General features: G+C 35.3%; 5 protein-coding genes across 8 annotated transcripts; 3 read left to right on the top strand and 2 right to left on the bottom strand.

Annotated features, from left to right (window-relative positions):
- The first annotated feature begins 3,880 nt into the window (after positions 1-3,880).
- LOC122309724 (acyl-acyl carrier protein thioesterase TE3, chloroplastic) lies at positions 3,881-6,970 on the top strand. 2 transcript variants are annotated; one of them, XM_043123322.1, is made up of 5 exons: positions 3,881-4,167; positions 4,331-4,431; positions 5,778-5,887; positions 6,473-6,568; positions 6,651-6,970. In XM_043123322.1, the coding sequence occupies exons 1-5, from the start codon at positions 4,106-4,108 to the stop codon at positions 6,768-6,770; spliced, it is 489 nt and encodes a 162-aa protein (XP_042979256.1). In that variant the 5' UTR covers positions 3,881-4,105; the 3' UTR covers positions 6,771-6,970. The 2 variants fall into 2 exon arrangements, with proteins under 2 accessions (XP_042979256.1, XP_042979255.1); XM_043123321.1 differs by having other exon boundaries at positions 3,881-4,177.
- LOC122310393 lies at positions 6,960-7,753 on the top strand. The gene is given in 2 exon segments (XM_043124289.1): positions 6,960-7,074; positions 7,399-7,753. Coding segments are annotated over 2 exon segments (315 nt in total). The 3' UTR covers positions 7,599-7,753.
- A 1,671-nt stretch (positions 7,754-9,424) lies between these two features.
- Positions 9,425-11,929, top strand: LOC122309725 (universal stress protein A-like protein). The gene is made up of 4 exons (XM_043123323.1): positions 9,425-9,771; positions 9,904-9,995; positions 10,540-10,661; positions 11,693-11,929. The coding sequence occupies exons 1-4, from the start codon at positions 9,570-9,572 to the stop codon at positions 11,769-11,771; spliced, it is 495 nt and encodes a 164-aa protein (XP_042979257.1). The 5' UTR covers positions 9,425-9,569; the 3' UTR covers positions 11,772-11,929.
- Positions 11,930-12,057: 128 nt separating this feature from the next.
- LOC122309726 lies at positions 12,058-15,454 on the bottom strand. 2 transcript variants are annotated; one of them, XR_006242508.1, is made up of 5 exons: positions 15,200-15,454; positions 14,120-14,186; positions 12,874-12,954; positions 12,285-12,508; positions 12,058-12,231 (listed from the first exon to the last, which is right to left on the bottom strand). XR_006242508.1 is itself a non-coding variant. In XM_043123324.1 (4 exons), exons 1-4 carry the CDS (start codon positions 15,359-15,361, stop codon positions 12,438-12,440), a joined length of 381 nt encoding a protein of 126 aa, XP_042979258.1. In that variant the 5' UTR covers positions 15,362-15,454; the 3' UTR covers positions 12,058-12,437. The 2 variants fall into 2 exon arrangements, 1 of the variants encoding a protein (XP_042979258.1); XM_043123324.1 differs by having other exon boundaries at positions 12,058-12,508.
- Positions 15,455-16,697: 1,243 nt separating this feature from the next.
- On the bottom strand, positions 16,698-27,028 carry LOC122310649 (D-xylose-proton symporter-like 2). Of its 2 annotated transcripts, XM_043124736.1 has the most exons (16): positions 26,841-27,028; positions 25,728-25,903; positions 24,507-24,562; positions 23,845-23,942; positions 22,474-22,552; positions 22,129-22,188; positions 21,918-21,984; positions 21,700-21,824; positions 21,124-21,225; positions 20,561-20,929; positions 20,438-20,485; positions 20,165-20,227; positions 18,678-18,758; positions 18,279-18,377; positions 17,835-17,972; positions 16,698-17,079 (listed from the first exon to the last, which is right to left on the bottom strand). In XM_043124736.1, the coding sequence occupies exons 2-16, from the start codon at positions 25,780-25,782 to the stop codon at positions 16,948-16,950; spliced, it is 1,572 nt and encodes a 523-aa protein (XP_042980670.1). In that variant the 5' UTR covers positions 25,783-25,903; positions 26,841-27,028; the 3' UTR covers positions 16,698-16,947. The 2 variants fall into 2 exon arrangements, with proteins under 2 accessions (XP_042980670.1, XP_042980671.1); XM_043124737.1 differs by lacking the exons at positions 25,728-25,903; positions 26,841-27,028 and adding an exon at positions 24,672-24,934.
- Between the last annotated feature and the right edge of the window lie 795 nt (positions 27,029-27,823).

Genomic DNA, 27,823 nt, shown 5'->3' with positions numbered 1-27,823 from the left:
CCATGAAAAATACCTATAGAGAGAACTGGCCATCGTTAATTTAAGTCTTCTTTTTCCATCATGAATGAAGAGTGAAGCTAGACACACACTAGAGCTCCATTTAATTCTAATTCAATAATAAAGCAAACCACAAGGCCATGATCTTCTGGTTTTCTCTGATTAATTTAGTGGGTCCACCATGAATAAGTTACCCAAAAAAATGGAGGGACCCAGCATGAATAACGTGTACTTTTCATGCATTGTAAATATTATCCATTTACTCAATGTCCGCATATTCTAGTATAAACAACTTATATTATAGGATACATTTTGAGTATTGAGGGAGAGAACTGAAAAAAGTCTTGAGAAGAGGAAGAAAGATAAGAACAGGGTCCTTGAAAATGTTTCGTCTGGGGGTATATAATTCCTTGCATTTTGTCGCAGTGCTTGAAATCCATGTAAGAAGCGTGATTGACTAGAGAAATTATATTATACGATAAACTAAATAACCAAACTTGGAATTATAGGGCGTGTTCAGGAGGGGTAGGGCGGCATTGATCAGTCAACTTACAAAACTTGACTGTATGATTGAACAGTACTATGATGATTGGAGGACGAATGATGCATGTTTCAAGCACAGTAAACTTTTGGGTTTACCTTTGTGGATTTGTTTCTCCATCCCCGTCAAAGGTAGGGACAAAGACTACTCCCCAACAATTATGTACAGAATCCATACATCAAATTTAAATAAATCAAGAAGGGTCAAGGAGAGTGCATGCAGCTAAATTTGACTGTGCTGTAGATCATGTAGAAATTAGATTGTCTGCAAGGAGCTAGGTCTGCGGATGCGAATCTCTCTCACCCACAGCTTGGAGGTCGGAACTGAAAATTGACAATTTTTGTTTATAATCCTTTTAATCAGTATTCTGATCACATCATCTTTTAATGTGATATCATCCAATTATTTGATGACACATATATAATAAGGTGATGATTAAGATGATTATATATAGTATTTTTTCTGTAAATTACCCAAGTTAATTCGGGGGCACGTACAGGAGTACTAGGACACTTGGAGGGACCTCTGAGTGTGGCATGTGGATGATGGTGATGGGTCTAAGAGGCTTAAAGATATGGATGACATGGGAATCAATAATTGAAGGTGCAAGCTGGGGTTCGTACTCTGTGAGAGTGTCGAATCTCATGAGTCATGAGGATAGAGTACTATCCCATATTGAGTACTTAAATAGTTCTATCAATGGAGAGATGCTTTGTCACTTAGCACTTTTTAAGGCATCTCAAAGCTACGATTGCCCAGCATGTGACCTGGTTTTAGATAAAGTAAAAACGCAAATTCTTGTTCATAAGATACATTCCAAGGACATGAATATGACAAATTAATGTTGTCGTATATGAGCTTCACATTTTGTTTATGTGGTGGGAGACTGCCTAGGAACTAAGCCAATGAAAGAGAGAACAGAGAAATGGAAGGTGTACGTAGGAACAAGGATGATGATGCCTGACTGTTTTTTGTTTGATATAAAGTATATATGCAGTAAATTCTTCCAAGTTCATAATATATATATATATATTTGTTTGTGTTAATTATATAAAGGGCCTTAATTTCATGTAAGCTGTGAAAATGAATAACTCTTGAGTTACTGCACTTGTTCCTTCCCATAAAAAAGGCAAATTAAACAGAATAATAATGTTCTTTTTCTGGAAAATTAATTTTACAAAGATTCTGGCCTTAACGGGGCGGGGCAGCTTTTCCCTTGAAAGCCTGTTAATCGAAAATGATCAGTACGCATTGTGAGAAGTTGTGTGAAGATTTAGAATGTTCTTTTGGAATCGTATAGGGAAGTAGTGTTTTGGTTCCAGACTTCTAGAGTCTAGCCATTAGATTCTAATTCTTCCTTCCCCCCATTTCCAGAAAAACGAATTGGGTTAATTTGATTTAACATTTGATTCCAAACCACTACTGCTATTGATAGAGTAGTACCCATATCCATGTGAGTATTATATGCCATTTTCATGTTATCATGTGCTGTCCTATGTTAACTTTTCCCCATTTTGGTGATGGTAGAATGGTGCTTTATTTGTCCCAAATCAATGACAAAAGGAGAAGGAATCGAGAAGAAAGTATGAACGAGAACTGGGTTTTATTTGGATAGCTCATCATGTACGTTTCATATCCATGATCTATTATATATCTCTCCCAAAACAATTCTCACAAGTCATAAAGTAATTTTTTTGTTTCATTTCTTTACGTAACAATTAGTGTTTTTAATTTCGTACCGTACCGATCAATACGGTTAGAATATGCCGTACCGGCCACTGATCCGGTATAAAAATTATACCTATTTCATATTGATCTAAATATTGGCCGATATTTCGACTTGTACTGGGCTATGTACCAGCCGGTATTTCAATTTTTACTATTCTTTTTTTCATTTTTTCAAACTACAAGTTTATTTTTTACCCTCAATTCAGACCAGTCTATTTATAATTTTAATATATATGTATTTTTACATAATTTATTCATATATAAATTATTATTTTAAAATATAATTAATATATATTTATATATATAATTTATTCATATATCGACTATCCCGAAATGGTACACAAAACGATACTGATATCGAAATATTTTATTCCAGTATCTTAACCGGTACGACATCCAATACGATATTCCATACATTAGTAACAATGACATAACACTACGCACTTTGTCAAACTTAGTGTAGCAATGATAATGGTGGAATGGACGGGTTGAACATTAATGCCCATTTCACAGCATTTCCTCTTCCTCTTTGCCACAATAGTTCATTGGCCCATGTTTTACATTTTACCAGTAAGAATAATGGAACACAATGCTTTGAGGCCTGAGGGTTAGATCAAGTAAAGTAGACAAGAAAGAAAGGAACCCAGCTTTAAAAAAAGAGTAAGGAACCCTTGAAAGTAATGAGGCTCATGTGTACTAATACTTAACTGATATGGAAACATAAGTGAAAAACAAAATGAAGAAAGTCTTAGGAAAACCGTATAGTATCTCTTTTCATTTATTCGTCCGTCACATTACTACACAAGGATGAAATTAATGTGATTGTAATCACAATAGAAAGAGAAATTAAAGGGAAGATAGTTGCTTCTACATGTCCAGTAATAATGGCAATCTATAAGCCCGTGGATAAAGTAGATCAGGCCCAATCATACGGGGCCCATACATAAGGCCTAAGCCCAAACATTTTAGGGCAGTCTCACCTTACAGAATATGTACAGTCACAGAGATGATAAGATAAAATAAAAAAATGGTACGTTTAGTTAATTAAAATAATAAAAAATTTCATCTCATCTCAATTTATTATTATAATTTTTTTAAATTTTTATATAAAATATAATAAATAATTTAAATTTTTTAAATCTGAATACAAAATTAATATAAAAAAATTATATTATAATAATATTTTATTTATTACTATTTAAAACATCTCATCTGTATAATCAAACGTAATTAAATTGATATATTTGATCGATTCAGTTTTTTTATTTATTTTTTATTTTTTAATTTTATTTGATGATTAATGAAGTAAATATTATAAATAAATGCATTTTTTATATTTTTTAAAAATATCTAAAACTATATAAAAAATTATTAAAATAAAAGAAAAATTTTTTAAAAAAAATTACACTACATCGGTTATCTCATTGAAAAAATATAGTTGTAAACATAATTATGTATTAATTTATGTATTAATATGATGTAATTGATTAAAAAGTAAATTTTATTAAAAATAATATTAATTTAAATTTTAAATATAAATAAATTAATATTAATACATAAATTAATACGCAATTATATTTATACAAAACTCTATTTCATCAGTACTCCATCGGTCCGATAAAATAAAACGAAGACACAAAAGAACATTTAGGACAGTTATATGAATCCTAACGCCAATGCTTCGGCTCCTCCGCTCCGACACCACATGTCGCAGTTGCCCGCCTTTTCACTTGCCCACCACTCACACGTGGCGATTTCTGCCTCACGTTCCAAGCCCGCGTGGGTCCATCTCCGCCGTGCGTCGGCGGCTTTTCCCTCGACTTGTCACCTCTTGCAGCTATGCGTACGACCACGCCTCACCGTCAGAAGCTGCAGCGCACTCCCATTTCTGGATCTCAAAGGTGGCCAAGGGTACCCCCACAATTCTCTCTCTCTCTCTCGTGTTTAATTGGAGTTTTTTTGCGGCAATCCATAAAGATTTTTTGGTTAAATTTCATCAGCAATTCGGTTTTTCGTTAAACATACTTCGCTAAATTGCTTTGCAATTATTGGGTTACTTTGAAGAATGGGTGTGTTCTATGAAGTTGAGCTCAAAGTTCGTGATTACGAGTTGGATCAGTATGGAGTAGTGAACAATGCTGTCTATGCAAGTTACTGCCAGCACGGTGAGACTATTTCTGTACGATTCGTGTTAAAAATTTGCAATTTTGGCTGCTTCTTTTGGTTGCAAACATAACTATGTGGAAGTTTTCTTATAACTGGAATTGTGTACAGTAGTTTCTGCAATTGATTGTTATGTTCCGTGTGGATGATGCATGCATTGAATGAATTAATGAGGAGTCTTGAGGCTATCATATTCCTTATTAAAATTATGAGATTGCTAAAACTGAGAGTGCATATTTACGAATGCATAACACCGCTGGGTGAATTAGTTCCAAATTGTTATACTTACAATTCCTATGTGACAGCTGAATAATTGCTCCCAATTTTTTTTTCCTCTCTCTGTGGACAAAAAATCTTATGGGTAAACCCTGTCAATTCTGGCGAGCATTCTCCAAGGATTAATACATGTAACTTGGCTTGAAAAGGTTCTTTCCAGGGTCTGTGAATGTCTTGAATGACATAGGAGATGTTCCAAGAAATATTTTTGCATGTTTTGTGGTGGGCTTGAGGGCTGAAAGTTGAAGTTTGAAGACTAGGGACTATGGGAAAATATCTTTATGCTTTTTATAAAGAATTGGGTTTGGAAAAGACTTGGTGAATTGGATCAAAGGACTGCAATAAAGAAGAATGTTCAGAGCTGTGAACAATTCTATGAGTTACTGGCATGGACTATGGCCAAGATAAAAAAGAAGAAAAAAGGAAAGGAATCTAGATATATAAGCCTTCCATAAGTCATCGAACTTAATTTAATTATTAAACTTAGAAGTATGAGAAACTTTTACATATTCCAGCTCTTAACTTCTACTAACAAGCCTATAACGACTTCTATTTCGGTCAATAAACAAGATTTTATTTGGATTGGACAAGTACACGCATAAAAATCCATAAACAAAAGAATATTTTCTATTAATAATTTGAACAAAAAAATCAATGAGCACTACCGTATCCCACGATTAGTAGTTATAGAATTATGAAACATCGATGACTCTAGATAAATGAAATATAGGAAAAGGATGAAATATTACTGACTTAATTGACTATTGTGGCATTCATTCTTGGAGCAAAAGTTTTAGGCTCCAAAGAGGATGTTTCTCTTCTAACCATGCAGTATCACACCATCATTGGAAAAGCTTGATTACTTTCAAAAATTCACCCCCCTCCTTTTCATTCCACCATACCTCAAACTGGATGCTGACCATGAATAAGGGTGCAATAAGATTTCTCGTGAGCATTTGTGTTGCAAATGTAACTTGAAAATAGCTCTTCTACTTTTTTGTGGCATTCATAACTGTATAACATCTATTGATTTGCTAAAAATTGATGACTTTCCATGTGATACAATAATCAGGTCGTCATGAACTTTTGGAAAGGATTGGCATCAGTGCTGATGCTGTTGCCCGCACAGGGGATGCATTAGCACTTTCAGAATTGTCCCTCAAATTCCTTGCACCTCTAAGAGTATGTCTTTGAACTTTACAGCACGCTAAACCTTTATCTACATACGTATCGCAATGTCAATGTCAGTCTACCACATCTATAAAGTTCAAGCTAGTGATACATTAGCTTAAGATGCTTTTTGCAAAGAAGAATGGTTTCTAATAGCCTTAAAACCGTAATCTGCTTGGTATGATGCATGGAGCACTTTGCTTTTACCACTAAAAAATATCCAAGTAGTTCCTTTAGGAAGCAGCTAGAATCTATAGTTTTGCAAGTCTAAAAAAATGTTAGCCTAGAGCTGGGAAAGCGGTACTTCCTTGGTATTAAAAATTTAAGTTGACATTGCTGAGTGTGGGGTATTGTTATTGGTACAATTTGTTTTGCATCTCTTAGACAAGCCCTAAAATTAGTAGTTATTTCACAAATTTGCATTTCACTTGATTGAAGGATTAGTGAGTGCCTTGCCCTTTTGCCTGCTGCAGTTAGTGATCACTAGGATTAGGTCTTGATACTTTATAGCTGAAAGTCATAACCATATTGATGAGTTTTATATATATATATGTATGTATGTATGTATCTATATCATGGTGTTTCCTGTGCATCTAGAGTGGTGACAGATTCGTTGTAAAGGTGAGGGTCTCTGGCTCTTCGGCTGCTCGGCTATACTTTGAACACTTCATCTTCAAACTGCCAAGTCAAGAGGTTTGTTATTGTAGTCCTAGGGACCAAAATTCTAAACCACTTGAAGGTAGATTCCCGGTAACTTTTTGATATGTTTATGCAGCCCGTTTTGGAAGCAAAGGCTACCGCAGTTTGGCTTGACAAAAACTATCGTCCTGTCCGTATTCCATCAGAGATGAGGTCTAAAGTTGTTCAATTTATGCGCCATGAGGATTCAAACTAATTTTACTGGACACTCGATACTTAGAAAGAATTTCAGGTGTGAGGATCCATTGGTGTAGTATTATCTACTTGTTTGTTCTTGTTTTTCCCTTGTAAAAAGGAGGGAAAAAGCTTCTAGCCACAAATTACAATTCAGCAAAGAAATTTGTTCAGCTTGAAAAATAACTATTCTTTTCTATAGGATTTCATCATGTCTGTGCAGTTCGTTTGTTTCTGTCTGATGCAAACAATTTTCTTCTGCAATGATTTGAAGGAGTCTATGGAATCTTTCTGGCTTTCTGAAACCCTTAATTCTAAGAAGCCTTGTAACATGCTTCAAAATAATGAGCAAGACAGATGGGGTCTTTCCAAATCGATCTAGTTCTTGTTTCTGTGTGAAGATGGTTCAAAATAATCATAAGCAGTATTCTTGATTAGATCAGTTTATGATAGAAACCCTGAAATCATTTTTATCCCATGGCTTCGACCCAATACCTTCCCTTTCAATTTTATTTTGAATCTACGCTTATCGTGAAGGTGAAGTTTGTAAATAAAACAATTCCTTCTGTCGTGTATCCCCGATTAATGTAGCCTCAGATGCTTCAATTGTAGATTCTAGTATTGAGCGAAAGGTTACACCTATGGGTTAGGTCAATCTTACCTCACTAGTACCAATAGGCAGCATAGGGGAAGAAGCACTACGCCCAGGAATCAACAATAGGAAAACTTTGTTATAAAATTTTACCTTTTCTTTATCGGAATCGGGACTAAGAAGAATGGTTGGTACAACAAACATCCATCTCGTTCGTATTTTGGATACCCATATAACCATCGAAGACTGTTGAAGTGACTAATTCCTGGAAATTAAGGGGTGTTAAGAACAAAGAAATTGTTAGAGTTATCATTTTTATCTAGTACCAAGATACTTGATATTAAGAAAAGATCTTTTACAGGAAGGTTGGCTAAAGATTTCTTGTAAAAACACTAGCCCCGTTCGGTTCATAATGAAATAATTTCAATCTTTTCTTGATGTTTTGTTTTTGTTTTTTAAATATGTTTTCGCGAATTAGGGCACTGTACTCAACTAAGATCACGTCCCGGCCTTCAAAATGTCTTCAGCCCTGAATCATTAGAATTCGCATGTTTAGCCCACATGCCTTGAAAGAAATTCCGTGAAATGAAATAAGATCGGACATCAAACTAGATTTTGCACAATAAGTGGGTAAGATGGAGTCACCCAAAAGAATAAAACAGTAAAATTGTTGCAAAATGATCGATCAGATTGATGACCAAAGGAACTCAAGTCCATAAATGAAAACCTTTGAAGTTGAATTGGTATAAATCCTTTTGAAGCTCAGGCCATTCACCTTGTGGCATGCAACTCAAGAAGTTTTGTCACCTCAGCCATACAAGGGAAATATTAATTGAGTCTCTTTTGAAGTTTTGTAACTCTGGGCAATGAGTTTCAGCAGCCTGCAGCCCAAAAGCTTTTGATTTTTGCGCATTATAATTTCAATATTACAAATGAAAGAAGTTAATACAATCTAAAAATATAAAAGTAGGTAGCACATCATTTTTTTTTTCCAAATAAGTAATTAACTTTAGTCGAGGGACATATATAAAATAAAAATTGGTGTTTTCTCAGTCACAAGTGAGATCTATGATCAATAAATAAATCTCCCTAGATGCCAAGAAACAGTACCCCCACAATACACAGCTGTTGATTTACCAACGTCATTACTAGTTACCATGGTTTATCTTCTACTACAAAGACAAGACTAGAACACATAAAACTACATCAACCCCACATAATTAGTGAAAAGCACGAGGACTAGCTCGATCTAGAAAATGCTGAAAGATCATGAGTAGCAACTAACAACTTTACCAAGTGCATAAAATCAAGGAATAATTAAGAGATGCAGCAATCCATATAGTTTAAGACTGCCCCGTACAATTACCAGCAAAACAGGATATGTGCTAATAATGGTGGCCAGTTTCAGAATTCAATCCAAGATTCCGAGCCTCCATTAGCTTCTTGTTTTCATGCTTCTAGATGACGGTCGGCGGATTCAAACGCTCATCAGTCACAAGCTAGATGGTCTTCATCATGCATGCCCAGAGATAAAATAAATAAATACTTCGGCTGGCCGCTTACGCCCACAGACGTACAATATATCCATGTTTAGTCAAGATTTAAGGATATGACACGTTGTCTTTTCCATCTCAATCGTCGTTGATTTTTTATTTTCCGGAGGGTCAGTTTTCTTTCACGTTACGTTAGCTGCCCATTTCTTTCCTATATATATACAGTGTACTGTCATGTCAACGATATTGTGACTTACACCTACATGAAATTTTTTATTACTTAGAAACGTGAGTTGAATAAAATGAATATATATATGTATGTATGTATGTAATTAGTAAAGACGGCCGTGCCAAGCATGGTTCAGGCCGCAGATGAGTATTTAAGGCGAGGGTCCATTGAGGTAGGGAGCCGAGCCAACACGGAGAGGATGATCATCTGTTTATTGTTATATATAATGCGAATGCGTCAGCTCCACGTGGTACGTAACTTAACACCTTTAATCCAAATGGATATCAAATATTAAATTGACCATCTTTCGAAAAACCAAACAGACAACGCGTGATGTATAGCTGATCTACTTTGACTTGTAGTTGGTTTGATTACGAAATCATTATGGTAATGCATCGGAATCAGAGATCGAAGGATTTGGAAGGATGAATGGGTGAACGACACGCTACTACAAAAAGCTGTGGGAAGAACTGCAAGACGTACAGAAAGAGTTAGTGAGAGAGAGAGATGGATAATGAGGTGGAGAGAAAGAGCAGTGGGAAGAAGAAGGTGATGGTGGCAATAGATGAGAGCGAGTGTAGCCGCTGCGCTCTCCAGTGGGCACTGGACAATCTTGGCGAAACCATTGCCAATTCCGAGCTGCTCATCTTTACCGTGCAGCCCATCGTTGACTTCGGTTTCGCTTATGCTTCCACTCTGGGTGCTGCGCGTACGTTTCTCTGATCTCTCCCCCCCCCCCTTTGTTCCATATATATTTATGATTTTCTTGGTACTATAGACATATATATTATACAGATGGGGTTTCTTTTCTTTTCTCTGTCACCCTCTCTCCTTTTTGCAGCTCCGGAGTTGATGAGATCTATCCAAGAAAATCACCAGAAGATTGCATCAGCTTTGTTAGAGAAGGCTAAGGAGATCTGCGCTAACCACGGGGTACTGTTTTCTCTAGGGTTTGCATATTATTAGCCATGAACAATCTCTTCCCCACCCCTCAAATAGGTTCATTTTCAAGCCAAATCTGCTAATTTTATATTGGATTCGCAATTCGATCGGACAAAAACTCTCAGCTCTAAATGTATGGTGGTTTAGATGCTGTCAAATCCAATTCAGATCCTATAAGAGTTCATCCCAACTCCACTTATCTGATTAAACGGATTGGAGTATTCAATCCTAAGGGCTAATTTCATTTGATCAGGTTCGTAGATCTTATAACAAATTGTCAACACTCTACTCCTCTATCCCACTATAGATGATATGCTTTCCCTTTTGGGCTGTCTTAAAATGGGTGAAAACATATTCATCTCTTTACCTTGTAGATTATCCATAGCTTGGAATGTACTTTTTTTTCCGATTGAATCCATTTTTTGAGACGTACATATTAAACCATTTTAGGAAGATTGGTATGCGTTCCATCATCGAACTTTCATCTATTGTAGAGCGGTGAGCTGGGATAATATTCTTTGGTTCCTTGTTACAGATCATACCTGCAGAAATGGTGACAGAAGTTGGGGATCCTAAAGAGGCAATATGTGCAGCAGTTGAGAACCTCAATATTCAATTACTTGTATTGGGCAGCCATAGTCGTGGAGTTATTAAAAGGTTGGTAGCCAAGAGTTATTACTTGTGTAGTTTCAGTTTATGCATTTACTTTTTATTTTCAAACTGTCCTTTTCACTAGAAATGCATGTTGTTAATGTTTTCAGTGGTGCAGGAGGTCTGTGTAGCAAAACCCAGAAAATTATAGTTTTTAGTTTATTGTTAGAGACAGTTACGTACAAGAGAGATGCTTTGGGACCCAAAGTGTGTGCCGACAGATTTTTTTATTTTTTTTATTTTTTTTTTTTACTTAGTCACTAGGGAAGTATTTTTTTAGTAATATTATAATTTTTTAAAAATATATTTAAAAATATAAAAAAATGAATAAAAAAATCGAAAAAAAATATTTTTTTGCCTTCTTCTGTAGGTATTCGGGCTACAGCAGTACCCTACATACAAATATGCTGAATCATGAAAGTCAATTTTGTTTGGTTTTACCTCTTACAAATTCCAATACAGGGTAAAATATGACGATATTGGACAAAAAAATTAAGTATAAAGGTTAGATGAAGCCAACGAGGATGCTCTACAATGCGAATTCTGTCCTTATTTTTCTTATATAAAAGAACAATTTTTTGTTTATTTATATATTTATTTACATATATGTTGACATGTTTTGATTGTGTTCAAGAAGAGAAATGATTTATACAAATTTTGAATAGATAAACCCCATATAACTCTTAATAAAAAAAATAAAGAAAATATTTTAGTCATAAAAAAATTATATAAAAGTAAACCTATAAATTGATGTGGTTTGATGTTATATATTAGATTATATATATTTTTATTTTAAAGTAAATCTAACGAATTTTATAAAGTTACATAAGTTTGTAAGTTTATGTTGTGTATGTAACAATTCTCAGAAAATTAGGAATTTAGGACCCACTTAAAAGTGTAAAAAAATTATTCTTTATTAATAAAACCCACTTTTTTACCTAAAACACTTATATAAAATTTATCTATTACAATACCAGCATACAATAATACAGATTGTCATACTATCTTGAATTACTAACGCAAGTATGTTGGAACAGGGCGTTTCTGGGAAGCGTCAGCAATTACTGTGTTCATAATGCCAAGTGCCCAGTTCTTGTCGTTAGAAAACCAGTTTGAAAGACTGGGCTGTAAATCGTTACCCACCTGCTTTGAAATTGAAATCTGTAATTCTGTGTTGCTATGCTTTTTTTTTTTTTTGGCACAATATAAGGAATTACGCCTTGTAAAGAATTCTGGCATTCTGCTGTATTAATTGATTTGCACTTGGTTGTATGTCACCCAGATCTTTCTCCCAAAATTGATTTTGGGACATTGCTGTCTCAAGTTTAGATCTAATCAGATTGATAAATATTGTTCTTCATCTCAAATTCTATTATTTTAGTCGCACTAATATGACACATTCTTAAAGTAATTTCACATTTATATGACTCACTTATAAAATCACTTAAAATGCATTACATCAATTATAAAACTACTTAAATATGTCGGACAAAAAAGGCTACAGATGATCAAATTCAAGAAGAGTAGGAAAAGAAAATAAGTTTGGGAGTAACAGCCAATATGGGGGGGAAGCAACCTTAAAAGACCGAGTTACAAAGACGGTACTAACATTGGACAATACAACCCCACCTTTAAGCCTCTTTTTGGGGCTATGTTTTCCTCTTCTAGCGCGTTCTCTTCTTCTTCCTCGTATTGTAGATCTTAATCATAAACTATCTCTGCCCCCCGTGTTCTCAGAAACATTACAACAAATTGAGTTAACCTGTATGCTTTCTCATCATTTTACTCCGCCATCGCATCCCTGGAAATTTCAGCAGCTGCAGCTAATGTAGACGATTTTCTTTTGCCCTTACCTGTAATACATGCACCTGATATGAATCCATAATTTACAAGCAAATGCCCATTGCAAATAAAAAAATAATTTTCTTTTTTTTTTATTGGCACCGAGTGTAAGGAAACAACGTCCCGACTAATCTTGATGGCGCACAGGCCCTCAATAAGGAGTTTCCGACAAGTGCACCTCAGGTAATTCAAAGAGGAAACCCCCCCAGTCTAATGACCCCTAGAGATTGTTTGCACCTAGTGGGATTCGAACCTCTAACCTTAGAGGGAGCATACCACCAAAATCAAGGTCTTTATCACTTTAGTCAACCCCTAGGGGTTTAATTAAATAACTTGGCACAACAGCTAAGACAATCACCGTATGAGAAGTTCTTACCTCTGCGCTTTAGTTTTTTAAGTTTCAGACTCTTCTTCATGTGGAACACCGTTGGTGTTCTGTTGGTGTCCTGAGATGTACCTGCTTCCGGAAATAAACTTAGTAAAAGCTTGAAATTAACATCAGGTGCATTGTAGATAAAAATTATCTAGCTCCTGTAGCACTGTTTTAATATTAGCAACAAATTTGTAAGTTTCTCAAAAATTCACTATGAAGATATGACACTCCAACCTCTGCTTGCAAATACAACTAAGGCAAAGGAAAAAAATATATATATTTAAAGTTATATGTTTATAGAATTTTATTTTCTGGAAAAGTAAATGGCACCTCAACTAAAACCAAGTACTTAAATCTAGTACAATCAGGTGCTGATTTATGTCAACTAAATTTCATTCACCATTTCAACATTTTTGCAGTAAAATAAAATACATCCGATTAATATGGTGCAACTGAGCAACTGATTCCTAGCTTCTCTGCCTTATGCTATTAAACCACTGAGATCAGATTAATGTCCATGGACAATCCAAATAAAAAAGCATAGAGTTATCAGTAAGTCCTTTGATATTACTAGAATGAACTTGAGATGAACACAGGCAGAAGTTATTTCAAAATATAGTCCATCTATATGACTATTCGATAAATTAGAACATGTTAATGATGAGCATTCCTACAGTAAGATTATAACATTCATTTGAACCATGGTTATCCGACACCCTTTTAGTTCACATGCAAGTATAAAATCCAAACACATTGAAAGTCTTAAACCTCTAGCATCAATTGTAAAAAGTTTCTGAACAATTTTCACCCAACTCAAGTACTAATTGGTTGTGCTCCCCACTCCATTCACTTTATTCAATCAAGTCACCATTTGCCACTCACTAAGGAGCCATAAAAAGATGCCATGTTTTCCAGAATTTCAGTTACATAATAGACCTCCACTGATGTCTCACTAACCACAAATTTCTTTATCCCTTAATCAATATTACACCTGACCAGGGCCGAACCCACGAACTGATCCTTTATCCCTTATTTATGGATTAGGGAGTGAGAAAGTATAGTTTACACCAAAGAACTTTTAAGTTTTAAAAGATGTGGCAACATCTCCACTCTGGCTAACCACCACTTGTTAATTAATAAGTTACATGAAGTGTATCATGAAATGAAAGTATACAAATATAAACAAAGGGTAAAAATTAGAAAAGCTCAGCAAAAATTGCGTGCATGTCTGAGGGCGCTTTGGAGGTACCTTCAGCTGATGCCATTTCCACATCTTCCATGTTCAGTAGACCCTTCTCCACAGCCTCCTTCTGGTCCTACATTTTTTTTTTTTTTTAAATATTAATCTAAAAGAGAGCATTGCACAACATGCACAGCATAAGGTACATGCTCTCAAACCACAAGTTACAAGCATCTAAAAGGGCCTGCTTTTTCTATTATATATTTATGCAGCAGAACTCAAAGTTACCAACATACAAATATAATTATAGAGACGGAATATTCAAATGTTCTCCAACCAACCTATTACCAATTGGACCAAAACCATAATCTCCCAAACCCAACCCTAAACCTCAAGACGAAATTCAACCTTTCCAAGTTTTTGCATCTATAGCTATTGATACCATCTGGGTGTTTCACAACAAAGCCAACAACAATCGACCGATCCGCTCAGCCCTTGAAACTGCAAAGCTTCTCACACGAATAGCCCAAGAATACTCACATGCCTGATCTCAAAACAAAAATCACGGCAGTTTGGAACCCCCACCCCCCAACTTCCGCGAGAGATATGCCATCATAGCAGGAGTATGCAGAAAAAATATTGGGGACATCATTCAATCATGGGTCAAAAGCATTCCGGAATCCACCCCTCTACAAGGGGAAGCTCAAGCAGCTCTTCTGGCCATGCAAGAAGCTCTGCTCCTCAAAGCCACGAATGTTATTATCGAGGGGGACTCACTTATAGTCCATAATGCACTAACAAAGCAATCATGAGAAGCAGACAGGCCCATCAGAACTTTGTTAGAAGACTGATTCACTACTCAGAAACTTTAATGAATGGACCCCTCTTCATGTTCCCTGAAGTGCCAACTCAATGGCACATGAGCTTGCTCAAAGGGTGGCAAACACTTCTCAAAGTGTCAGCCTATCGCAAGACCCAGTCACTCATAACTCTCTGTATTCGTCTCACGAGGGTTTTGACCCATCCCAGTTTTTCTATCTGTATCTGAATAGTTCTTATTAATATTATTATTAATTATGTTTTATCAAAATAAAAGACATAGACATATATATATATATAGAGAGAGAGAGAGAGAGAGAGCAGCCGTACCCTGCGCCATTTTTTCAAGAGCTTGCGCTTGCGTTTGCCCGAGACAGAGAGGGACTGGGGCTTAGTCTTGAGCTTCCCAGTTATAGGATCTCCATGAATCGCTCTCTTTCTCTCCGCTATTTGAGCTCTTCGCATCTTCTGCACCACATTGAACTTCGCCATCTTCCTTCCAAAACCCTATCTTTCACTCTCGCAAACCTTTTATTTCTCTCTCGTCTCTAGGGTTGCTGTTTCGTGTTGTTGATTGGGCGGGCTTTGGCTTTGCTGGGCCCTTCTCATCCCTTAAATCTCGGATCTCTTGTTATTTTTAAGTCGGGCCATTTTTAAGACCCGGATCACTCTGTATTTTACAATTTACATTGTTTATTGACAATTTTTTGTTAGAAAGAAAATTAATAAGAAATGTTTATTGAATTTCTTTACTCTTGTTAAGATACACTTAAAACTTGATCAGAATAGCCACGATCCTTTATATCAATTGGCAAACACCTTAGTTTCTCACTAAGAGAACCAACGATCGAATCTCCCCTCCCACATAAATCTCAAATAAATAAAAAACTTGATTAGAATTGTTGTTATATAATAATACCTTTCATCTTTTATCTTATTAAGTTAGAGAAATGTTAAATGCAGTCTTAGGATGTGTAAGTCTGTACACTCCATTTGAATAAAAGTAAAAGAAATATAAAACTCACATGAAAAAATTAACATTTTTTTATTTATAATTAACCTCACTTTTTTAAAGGAAGTGACCCGACTCGCATACCCTAATAATATATTTAACATTAGTCTAAATTAAATTGATTCAATAATATCACTTAATTATTGAATCTTTAGAGATGATTCCGTGTTACAATTTAGAGATAAAAATTCATATCCACTCATCAACTTATGATATGACTTTAAATTATTAAAGATTATTTATTATATTTCACTTGTGAATCTATCATCTAATACTATATCATTAGATGGTGAAAAGATAATAAGAAACGGGATGATTAATAGATTTTTTCAATATACAATAGGTAAACTTGAGGGAAAAAGAGAATTCATTTTTATTAGTCAAATTTACGCATTCAATCAAGCCTAGCAAGAAAAGATCTTCATCGCGTGGTGTCTCCTAGAAATTAAAATATTTTTAGAAATATAACTAGCAATGAAAATTTGTTTAATGAAGAACCAGGTTTTCACAAAGTCCTGAGACTGCTCACTGATCATTCTCATTCTAAAGTCCTGCTTAAGAGACACCCTATTATAAGTCCAAAACAGAGTTAACCCTTTTCAAATTCTCCAAAAGTTATTTCAAATTTTACTTTGAATAATTTTCATTATTCAACATATTCTTTGCATACATGTAGATTGGCAACAATTTAATTGAGAGAGAGAGAGAGAGAGAGAGAGAGAGAGAGAGAGAGAGAGAGAGAGAGAGAGAGAGAGGAAGCATATGAATAATAGCAACAACAACATATAATAGTAAAGTTATAAATAAGAGGGAAAAAAAAGAATTGTTAAAGCATATCTTAGGGAATAAAATTGACATGTAAATTCTGAGCCTCACATCTGTTCCTATGCTCTGATAGGAACAGAATAAAAACATCTGTTTCAACTTATGACTATTGTTTGGTTACAGCCACGACTTGATTACATACAGCATATGGTTTCTCCCTGCATATATGAAATTGTGGAGAGATTTCTTAACCCAGGGTTTAAATTAAAATTTCAGTACGAGGAAATGGAAGCAAAAAATCCTAAAGGCATTTCGCTTCGATTTCCTCAAGAGTGAGCCCCTTTGTCTCTGGTACCACAAAAAATATGAAGATAAGAGACAACACAGCAATTGCCCCAAATGCATAAAATAATATTCCAGCTCCCAGCCACGCCTGTAATCAAACGTGAAATGATAATGGTAAGAATCTGCTGGTGATCATGCAAATTTAATGAAGAGTGAAGATCCATGGACTGGTAGAATGGTAAGGCATGATAAAGGAATACAAGGAATTTATCTGTTTGTGTGCACGTCAGCATGTGCATGTGTATGTAAACAAATATAGTCACCATGATTTAGCTTCCCTATAGCACCACCCAAAAAGGACTTGAGGTTTAGTTACATAGAAAAAAATCTGAACATCAAAGCCCACAGGGAGAGGTTTTTTGCAAGAACCACCGGGTATAGCTGATAACCCCACGAGGTTTGAGAAACAGTACTTCTGTAGGTGTGTGTATTTGTGCTCACCCAGGCACCCATGTGTGTTTCCGTAAGGCACAGTTTTTTTAAGGAAGAAAAAACACATAATTTCTATGATCAATGATGCCATAACAGAGCATGGAAAGGCAAAGATAACAAGAAAACCAGATTCTCTTGGTGCCAATGGCAAAATCAGCTAAAAGTATCAGAGACAATCACATTCTCAATCAAATGCAGTATATGGATAGTCACGGAAGCTGACAAATAAGTAACGATGATTATAAGATTATCACATGTATCTGAATATAAAAGCGATATGCCTTGGATAGCATCGTCCGGTAATCTTGATGACTGTCTTACTATTCAATAAAACAAATTCAATATGATGTTAACGCTATAAATTTTAAAGAACATATGCTGGAAAATAGAATAATTGAAAGGCGTCAGCACCTTCAAAGGAGAGAACGCAAATGTCACCAAAGCATTTGCACCAAAATTCACAAGCACTGCAATACTGAGTCCTCGCCCTCTAAGGCGTAACGGGAAGATCTCTGAAATCATTAACCAACCAATAGGACCAAAGGATAACTGCAAGACCAATTTCAAGAGTGACATTTTTATGTGCTAAAGAATGAAATATAGTTGAAATTTGACCATTTTGATGACTCTGATAGCAGATGGGGAATCTCCCAATAATTAAAAAAAAATCTTACCGCTACTGCACTACAATAAGGGTCTTCACTATGAACTAATGGAATATCCTCAAACATAAGACATACATAAGATTTTGAATATCTGAACTTTCACCAACAAATGTACAGAAACTGATATATGCACTATACAATATTCTGGGATGAGAACATCAGTAGGGAATAAAATTAAATTTCTGTTTACCTGGTAACATCCAACATAGAGTAGCAGAGCAACTACCGCCACAACGGGTACATCATCCAAGAAAAGGTAATAGGACCCCAGAAGGAATAAAGAGATAACCTGTTACACTGAGTATTAATATTATTTGCCTTCCAAATAATTAGCTCAGAGGTCCATTATTCAGAAAATTGGAACTGCCATGCCTTTCAATTCCTCTCTTTTCTACTTTCTCCCCACCTTAAGGAACCTACTTTTATCGGAGGGTTTAAAGACAAGTAATTCAAAACAGGGATCAAATGTGACAACAGCATGGCCTTGCAATTTTCAGTATGCAAGTCAAATGTTGCCTCCATTCATCTCAATGTTTTGGATTTGAAAAATCAACCAACCAAACGTCCAAATGGAGACATACGGACTTACCATCCCAGATACACCTCCGAGTAATAAAGGTCTCCTCCCAAGTCTATCAACTACAAGAACAGCTGCTCCAGTCATGATCAACTACACGAAACAAAAGAACACATTTTCTTTATTTATTTTTTATTTTTTTAAAGAAATGACAATAACCTCATAATTTTGGGGAGAGGGAAATATGACCATTCGTGTGCACATAGTCCATAGATATGTAAAGAGAGCACTAGTATCGCCTCTCTCTCTCTCTCTCTCTAACATGAGTATACTCAGAATAGTAGACGAAGAGAAATTGTACAAGAACATTCATCACCCTTTACGAGATAAATTTCAAGTTAAACAACGTACATACATATATTCCCCAAACTAACGAGCAAAAAGCGTTTAGAATGAAACTTAATGGTAGTTTGAAGCATATATAAAAGCTCAATTACCTATGGTTCCACAAACCTAGAGCCACTTCTACCTTGTATCAGCAATTGGCAATACAAAATGGGTGGAAATATGAAAACATAGATGGATACTCCAACATTCCTTCAATTTGGGTAGAAATTATGATCTCCCTTGTATCTTTAATATCAGTTTATTCCATGTCAGTGGATTCTATCAATAAAAAGATGTAACCACTGTTTTAAATTTTATACCGTACTGGCCGGTACGATTTGTATATGTTGTACTAGCCACTGGTCCAGTACAGAATTGTACCTGTTTCGTACCGGTCCAAATACCAGCTGATATTTCGGCTTAGACTGGCCCGCGGTATTTCGGCCTTTACTTTTTTTTTTTTTTTTTTTTTTTCATTTCTTCAAACTACAAACTCATTTTTTTACCCTCAATTCAGACCAGACCATTTATAATTTTTATATATATGAATTTATGTATAATTTATTCATATATAGATTATTATTTTCGAATATAATTAATATATATTTATATATATAATTTATTTATATATTAACTATCCCGAAACAGTACCGGTACCAAAATATTTCGTTCTAGTGCCTTAACCGATAAGGTGTCCGGTACGGTATTCAAAACATTGGATGTAACTCAATGATTTTTCCCTTTTTCTTTGGACAAAAGATTAGGAAGCATACTCCATTTCAAGAAAGAAAATAGCAATATACTTTGATCGTGCGGAAAGAAAACAAAATCTGAGAGAAAAAGACTTTTGGTAATCTTATAATAACAAAACTAGAGGTATTTTAGGCATTTCATATGATTATAATGGGAACATTAACAAATTGTCTTTGTATAAGAAATGGGTTAAACTGAAGTGTATACCAAAGATAAATCCAATGGGAGGGTGGTGCGTAAATTCTTATAAAATCCAAGGGAAGTTGGGGTAATTTACCCTAATATTCTGTGCATTAACAAGAGAATTGATATATTTGAGTCACCAATTTCAAATATTATGAAATTTCTGGGATAATGACATAACTACCTAAATATGCATCTAACAAAGATCCAGTTATTCAAGAAAAGATAAATGTCACCTTCAATAACCCAAGTAAGATTGAGACGCGTGTCGCATCGGATGCTGCAGAGAATCCTGCACTCTACATGGCCATTGGGTTATGAGTTAAGTACACTTGACCCAGTAAGGATACAGTTAGGGCTCGTTTGGATACTAAGAACATATCAATATATCTGTGAATAGCAGTGAATAATTTGTGAATAGTAGTGAAGTAGCCTGAGAATATCTGAGAACAAAACAGGCCCTTTTTGTCATTATCCAATTATAACCCTAGATATAAATCAAAAGGTACCTGAAGGATTGATGCAGCATAGTACAGTACACTCGGTTGCCCAGTGATCTGTCATCAAGTTAATGGCACGCATCAGTCAGTGTTGGTAGCAATTACTTCTGATCCTTTAACTAATGAAAATACCTGTTGAAACAAGACTAATCCAGCACCAATTGTAAGGGATTTCAAGCATTTTCCCTGGAACATTTCCCAGAGAGGCACTTCTTTGTTATCACCAACATATGAAAGCTCAGCCAGTATCTCATCCACTTCTTCAGGAGCCGAGACACCAAAAGCTGGACCCCTAAGCCGGCACAAGCAACTTATTGCAAGATCTCTTAATTCCTGCATGTTGCCTTTTCCCTGCATAGCACGTAAAAGTAGCCATCTAGGTGATGCTGGTAGCCACCACATTCCAATTCCCATGATCACTGCTAAGGGGGAACTAGCTCCATACATGTAGCGCCAACCAGCAACTATGTCAACTAAAAGGCTACCAATTCCATAACCTGCCTGCACAAGATTGCAGGTGCTTACCATTTATATAGACCATAAGGAGGTATGGTAATCAAATATATATGTGATGTCATTATTGATGAAGCCAGAAAAGTTAAGGGTAAATCCAAGACAGCTCTTGTTGGCTTCATTTCATGTACTGCACACCCTAAAACAAATTCAATTCCTCAGTTCAAAGTTGAAGCACTTACAACCATCCCAAGAACTATGAAGAACTCTTTCAAAGAGATTAGACGACCGCGTATCTTACTAGGAGCTGTCTCAGCAATGTACATAGGAGCTGCATGCATTGCCTAAAAGGGAAGAAATTGAGAATCAAGTGTCACATATAAATAAAAGAGAAAAAAAAAATGTATATATATAGGCAAAGAGATATTCACTTTTCCTAGTTGCCCTTTCATTTGCAAATCTATTCCCACCTTAACGTTTCCAAAGATGAAAAAACCATGCTACACTTTGAATTGAAAAGGGACAAAAAATTTTACCATTATTTTTCATGATTAAAGGGTTCGAATAAATATTTAAAGGATTTCAACATTTTCATTATATGTGCCTAGTTGTGCATACGCATGGTGATTTAATAGGAGTTTATAGAAAGCGTTCAAGGTAAATCAAGGTATATGCATATTTGTGTTAATATGGGATGGCTGCCCAACATGGACAGGTGATGCATAAATTGATATATTGGTGTTTGTATGTGTACATATGTGGGTGTAAGTCTACATAGATCAATTTGTATAGAATGAAATACACATGATGTTTATTACCAGTCCAATTCCTATGCCAAACACAAAGCGTCCAATGACCATAACAGCCAAGTCAGGTGCTAATGCTGTTACAAGAGCTCCCACAAGGTACAATATAGAAGCTGCAATCAACTCCCTTCTTCTTCCTTTGATTCAAATTAACCATTTAAATTTCATCAAGACATGGGGAATATCACAGATATCAAATGCATAGATCACATTGTAATAGATAAACTAACCTAGGAAGTCAGCAACATTAAAGGCCAAGATAGAGCCAATCAAGGCACCATATAACGAGCCACTAGTCTGCAAAATTCAGCATCCATGCAATTAGAAACAAAACAAGGGTGCATTCATTTTCCCTAACAGCGGAAAAATTTCAAGGAACAACTTCTAGTATTCACTCAGAGGAATACAAAAATATAAAGAACTGCTCGGTTGTAAACTCACTATGAGACCAATCTCCACAGAAGATAAGTTGTACCATGATACTCCACTCAATGTGGCTGACTGCAAGAAAACACAGAGGTTATTCAGGAAAAAAGAAAAGGATAAAAAGAATGTCATTAACTTGACTTTATTATTCAGGGGGGAAACAGTCATTAATTTGAACTATGAGGTCTAAAAAGAGCAAATTAACATAATAAGCTGCAATTGATCAATCCTAAGAGCAAGGAAATATATGATGCCTTTTTTTTGGCTATTACGATTATTGAGAACTTTTTTTTATTAGAAGAAAGAGACTTGGCAAGGCAATATGCACGATAAGTCTGCTACAGTTCATTAAAAGCATACCTCTATCGAAATTGTAGCACAAGATGTAGCACCAATGTCATAGCCATATAGTAGTCCTCCAAGAGCCGGGAAGAAAAATCTGAAAATATCATGATATGCATTAATAGGCATATTTATCTATTTTAATAGCAATCAGTTTGATAGCTTGCTATTAATAGGGTATGAATACACCAGTCTGGTGGTACCCAGCCTGCATGTCAAGCGAGGGATGAAACTTCAAACTGGGCTTCTATGTTTCTCAAAGAAAGAATCGAATAAAATTTGTCACAACATACATTTCAGCACTGGCTATCTATATAATCTCGATCCCTACAAATTGATAGCTGCAAAGTTAAAGATGCCCCCCCCCCCCCCCCCCCCCCCCCCCAAACAAAACACAACAAAAAAAATAACACCCAGACACTCAGATTTTAGCACGATTCTCCTACAAGGGCTTTCCATAGCCAGCATAAACAGTGACCAAGAATTTTCATTATGCATAAACTATATCTTTTAGGTATTGTGAATTTGTATTAGAACCACCAGGCACAAATTGTTAACTGATTAATTACTGCACAATTAACATATATGGTGGTGTTAGACCACCTATATAGATAAATCCAGGTTCTATTACAGCTGAAAAATCCAAGTCCTCTTACACATTGATGGCAATATTCATGGTGACGATTTTTCATTCAAATTACTCACCCAATGGAGTAAAATCTAAAACATAATTGTTTGGTTTTCCCCATCATTGAAATTTTCTTGTGTTTTCCATGCTGCGTTTATATTGCCCCAAATAGTGGCCAGATATGAATATCATATTGTGATACCCCATATGATAAGGACAAGGATAGATTATGTACGAAATCTCACATTTTTTTTGTTTTTTTGATAAGTATGTACGAGATCCCACATTGCTTAGAAATGAAAAGTTCTTGCTTTATATAAGGTTCTAATGGAACTCCAATTGTATCATTGACTAGTCCTTTTGGATTATAGACCATGTGATTTGGGCCTTGCATTAGGTTGTTACAAATGGTATTAGAGTCTATCCTAATTAGAAATGTGGGATTTGAGCCGTGCCACCTACAATGGACTGGCCCGAAGAAGACGTCAGAAATTTAAAGAAAGAGATTGTGATATCCCGTATGATAAGGATAAGGGTAAGTGGTGTATATGATCTCATATTGCTTGGGAATAAAAAGTTTTTGCTCTTTATAAGAATTCAACGGGGCTTCAATTGTATCATAAACTAGTCCTTTTGGAGTATAAGCTATATGGTTTGGCCTTCTATTAGGGCGTTACTTATATACATAGAGGTATGGCAACTTAGAACTGCAAATTTTGAGGAAGAGAAAAATTTACAAAAGAAGTTCGATGAATACTCACGGTAGAATTGCAGCAAGAACAGAATAGCGTTCAGAACTGTGAACGCCATTAAGAAGAGGCTCCTCAGCACCGCCAATCTCACCCGAGGACTTTCCTACCTAATAAAAAGAACTAAAATAATTAACTACTTGAACAAAATATTAAGTATCAAAGAGGGAGTAAATTTAGAAATTCTCTCTTTTTCTTTGTTCTCTTGCACTTTCTTTGCGTTCAGAAATTTTAGAAATAAAATAATACGAATATAGGTATCTTACTTGAAGTTTGGATATACCTCATAAATAATCTCAAAGACTACAACCAAACGACATTTTCTTTCCCTTTTCTTTGTGTTTCTAAGAAACCAACAAGGAAAATAACTTTCTAAAACTTTTCATTATCAACTCTGACAATAATGGTCTGCAAAAAAGAGTAACAACTTGACACCAAGTTTTCGTCTCAACGGAAACTAATTTCTCGTTGTCTTCTCATCTCATGTTCCCTCCTAGAATGCAACAACCGCCTCGAAGTCAGAAAACTTCCCAGTCTTCTAACCCTTAGTATTTTTTTTTTCCCTCGCACTTCTTCTTTGGCACCAATAACAGACCAAAAAATAACGAACCCAAAAGAAAATTTCTCAAAACAAATAAAGCGAATGGGTTTTCGAGCATAAGGGAGTCGAAGACCTTTCCGAGAGACGAAAGCGTGAGCCGCTCAGGATCAGACTCCATGTAATTCCGGTCTGAGAGAAATCAAGTAAGAAAGAAACAGAAAAATGAATAAAATGAAATACAATACAAGGAGTATCATGCGAAACTAAAGTCTCGAAAGAGAGGTTGAATAGTAAATACGTTTTACAGATGAAAGGGAAGGAAGGCCTGAAGGCAAAGTGAGGTCTTTTTTTGCGTGGGGTTAGGTGATGGGAGCTTATTTGAAAGAGACAGATGATTTTGGGTCCAGAAGGTGGCAACCGAGACAGGAAAAATGTAGAAGCCAGAAGGCGACGACAAAGTCGGAGAGACGAGAATGGGGGTTAGAGAGGATACAGAATCGGAGTCTTAAGGAAATTTGGTTGGATGGTGGCAGATGACATGAATTCTGGCTGTTACTTGTTTCTTCAATCAATTTGACTTTTAGATAACCATACATTTGACAAAATAAAAATTTGATCGTAAGTCCTTTTTTACGTATTTTGTGTATATTTTTTTAATATAATTAATTATATATTAAAAAAATTAATATAATCAATTATATCAATAAAATATATAAAAATAATTATAGATAACATTACTCTACGAGCGATATATCATTAGATTTGGAGCAGTATGATAATAAAATAACTATCAAATCCAAGATAATCTTTCCCACAAAAATAAAAACCCTTCATCGTAAATTAAATATAAACATGTTACAAGTGATATATCAGATTAAAATATATCAATTTATAAATTTATTTTTATAAAAAAAATTTAAAAAATAAATTTATAAATTAACGTAATTTTATATAATACGTATTTTTAATAAAAATAACTTTATAATCTAATATATCATATAAGGTGTAGTTTAAAAATGATATTACCAGTCAAGAGATCGAAATACTCTAGATATAAAGTGATTATATAAAAATAATCTTACAAATTGATGTGACTTGATATTATTCGTCAGATTATAAAATTACTTTTATTATAAAATAGATCTAATGAATCACATAAAATTATATTAGTTTATAGAATTAATTTCGTGTAATCCATTTGTAGCTATAGCAACTTCTAAACGACAATTATGAAAAAATAAAAATTAAAAGAATAATAAATAATATTATAAAAAAAAAAAAAAAAGTGTGGAAGGCCCATTCTATTCCATCTACACAAACAGACGGATGCAATTTGAACAACACGACTCCATACTTGTCCTCTGCATCTTCACCAGCTTGTTGGCACCGTTGTCATCCTCCTTGTCCATTCATTTCAGCTTCGTTTTCTTTCTGTGAAGTGCAAGAACAAAACCCCATGTGATTTTCGTGAAACTCATCTCCTGCCACCGCTCAAATGATTAGATTTTGGCCATTATACACGGTCCCAGTCTGCATTTGCAACAGTGAAGTTTGTCTCTACGAGAATTCAATAAAAATAAATAAAAATTACTACATCTCTAATATTATTATATTCTATGTAAAAATAAAAATTGATCATCTTTTTAACTATATCCAAACAAGGAGGGGGCGCATGCAAGTCCCAAAGCTGAATATTTGTGCCTCGTTACCGTAGGGAACTAGACTCTAATCTGCTTTGAAAGTTAGCATACTAATGTCGCTGGACCTACTTTTCTGTACTGGTAATTTAGCTGAAGTTCTTACCCTATTCCTGTCGTTCAATGGCAGTTGGATTCGGACTAAATGGTATGCAGTAAACGTAAATGTTAACATCTTGTCCCAAGACTTCTCACCCGGTGAATTACGGTACAGTGAATACTCAAACATATATAAGAAATAAAAAAATGAGAAAACAAGGGGAAAAAAGCGGTCAAAAGACCACATCAACAAGAAGGGGATCGTGATGACTACAAACACATAATGCCAAGCAGTGGGACAATAATCAAACATCATTATCCCACGATAGCTTCCATTAGTCAGAGAATGAAGTAAAACAGTTCGCTATCTTCTCCTAACGAAACAGGTGCAAGATTTTCAAAGCTTCAAAATGGTACGTACAAGAGATTAATTATTCATGAATACAAGAGACATATCCCAAGATGTTCAGGTTTTATTGGGAACTTGTGTTGGAGGAATAGCTTAAACCTTTGTGGGTTGCCATGGTTGGTATCTGGTCCAGTCTCTCTGCCCTGGATTAAGAGCATGTCCCATGGAATGGTGGATATACTCATCACTATCTCCAGAAAAGTTTTCCTCAATCCCATATATACCTCTTTGGTTTTAACATCAAAAGCTGACCAAATGCATTGGTGCTCAAGTAAATGGTGTCTCTGAAAATGATATCATATAAAGAAAGAAAAGGGCTTGCCTCATGATCTCCAGTGTGATCGGTAGTGCAGCCAACCATGCCATTCTGGTGGCACCCGAGAAGCATTTGTAGTGGCCCTTCTCTGCATATTCCACCCACCTGGGTCGCCCTACGAGATCCCCACCAAAATCACAAGCTGCAGGAATCCATCAAGCAATAATATAGAGAAGATGGTAATAAATGCTGGCATGCTTCTAACGCAAGTACAAAAACATGCAAAATTTCTTACTACAGCATTAAATAAGCTCATTTTGATGGTGATTGTTCTCCCTGAATACGTGCACACATAAATACGACCAATGCTTTTACCTGGAAAAAAAATAATATATATATATATATATATAAACATATGGGTTAAGGCGCCATGCATCCTCAGATAACTGCAAGCGGCAGATCATCAATTGCTCAAGCGTACAGGTACCTTAGCAGTTTGTTCTCCTTTCTTTCAAGGAGATAAAAAAGCTTTAGTCCAGATATATTGGAAAAGGAAAAATATCCACATTGATGGAGGAGATGTTCCACATAAGAATAGCAGTGCCGATATGGAGCTTTTTACAGACGTCTTAAATTGGCCACAGAAATATTAATAGGCACAGAAGGAACAACATATTCCCAACAAACAAGTTGAGAAACTCAATATTCCATCGGAATAGAGGAACGATGGAAGAAAATTATAGGAAATTTCTCTGATAGAAAGTTGTCAAGTTCTTGTTTTTCTAGCACCAAAGCAGATAGATAGATCTTCAGCTGGGGCCATACTCTAGGTGTAGTACTTTTGGCAGATCCATATTATTAGCCCCCAAAGTGAATTGAACACCAAAACATGCTTGTGCATAGAGGAACAATCGATTCAACCCTTTGGATGCCCCCAAAACAAAACCAATATTGTTTTTCTTTTAATTATTATCTGCTTTGGCAGCACAAATAGAACCTATCTGGCTAGATGCATGAAGGGTTATCATTGAAGTCAGTCACATTATGAT

This window comes from Carya illinoinensis, chromosome 5 (assembly GCF_018687715.1).
Source record: "Carya illinoinensis cultivar Pawnee chromosome 5, C.illinoinensisPawnee_v1, whole genome shotgun sequence".
Lineage (NCBI taxonomy): Eukaryota > Viridiplantae > Streptophyta > Magnoliopsida > Fagales > Juglandaceae > Carya > Carya illinoinensis.
This window is presented reverse-complemented; position numbering and strand designations above follow the sequence as displayed.

What these genes read in the sequence shown, in the direction of transcription:
- LOC122310649 (XM_043124736.1), bottom strand. Translation starts at nt 25,782, where the DNA reads ATGGACAAGGAGGATGACAACGGTGCCAACAAGCTGGTGAAGATGCAG. An exon ending in GGTGAAGATGCAGAGGACAA is followed by an intron (nt 24,563 to 25,727) that starts GTATGGAGTCGT and finishes GATTTCTCTCAG; the next exon opens with ACCGGAATTACATGGAGTCT. An exon ending in ATGCTGCATCAATCCTTCAG is followed by an intron (nt 20,228 to 20,437) that starts GTACCTTTTGAT and finishes ATGGCCATGTAG; the next exon opens with AGTGCAGGATTCTCTGCAGC.
- LOC122309724 (XM_043123321.1), top strand. Translation starts at nt 3,927, where the DNA reads ATGAATCCTAACGCCAATGCTTCGGCTCCTCCGCTCCGACACCACATG. An exon ending in GATCTCAAAGGTGGCCAAGG is followed by an intron (nt 4,178 to 4,330) that starts GTACCCCCACAA and finishes GTTACTTTGAAG; the next exon opens with AATGGGTGTGTTCTATGAAG. An exon ending in TCAAACTGCCAAGTCAAGAG is followed by an intron (nt 6,569 to 6,650) that starts GTTTGTTATTGT and finishes ATGTTTATGCAG; the next exon opens with CCCGTTTTGGAAGCAAAGGC.
- LOC122309726 (XM_043123324.1), bottom strand. Translation starts at nt 15,361, where the DNA reads ATGGCGAAGTTCAATGTGGTGCAGAAGATGCGAAGAGCTCAAATAGCG. An exon ending in TCTTGAAAAAATGGCGCAGG is followed by an intron (nt 14,187 to 15,199) that starts GTACGGCTGCTC and finishes AAAAAAATGTAG; the next exon opens with GACCAGAAGGAGGCTGTGGA. An exon ending in TAAAAAACTAAAGCGCAGAG is followed by an intron (nt 12,509 to 12,873) that starts GTAAGAACTTCT and finishes CATGTATTACAG; the next exon opens with GTAAGGGCAAAAGAAAATCG.
- LOC122309725 (XM_043123323.1), top strand. Translation starts at nt 9,570, where the DNA reads ATGGATAATGAGGTGGAGAGAAAGAGCAGTGGGAAGAAGAAGGTGATG. An exon ending in TTCCACTCTGGGTGCTGCGC is followed by an intron (nt 9,772 to 9,903) that starts GTACGTTTCTCT and finishes TCCTTTTTGCAG; the next exon opens with CTCCGGAGTTGATGAGATCT. An exon ending in AGATCTGCGCTAACCACGGG is followed by an intron (nt 9,996 to 10,539) that starts GTACTGTTTTCT and finishes TCCTTGTTACAG; the next exon opens with ATCATACCTGCAGAAATGGT.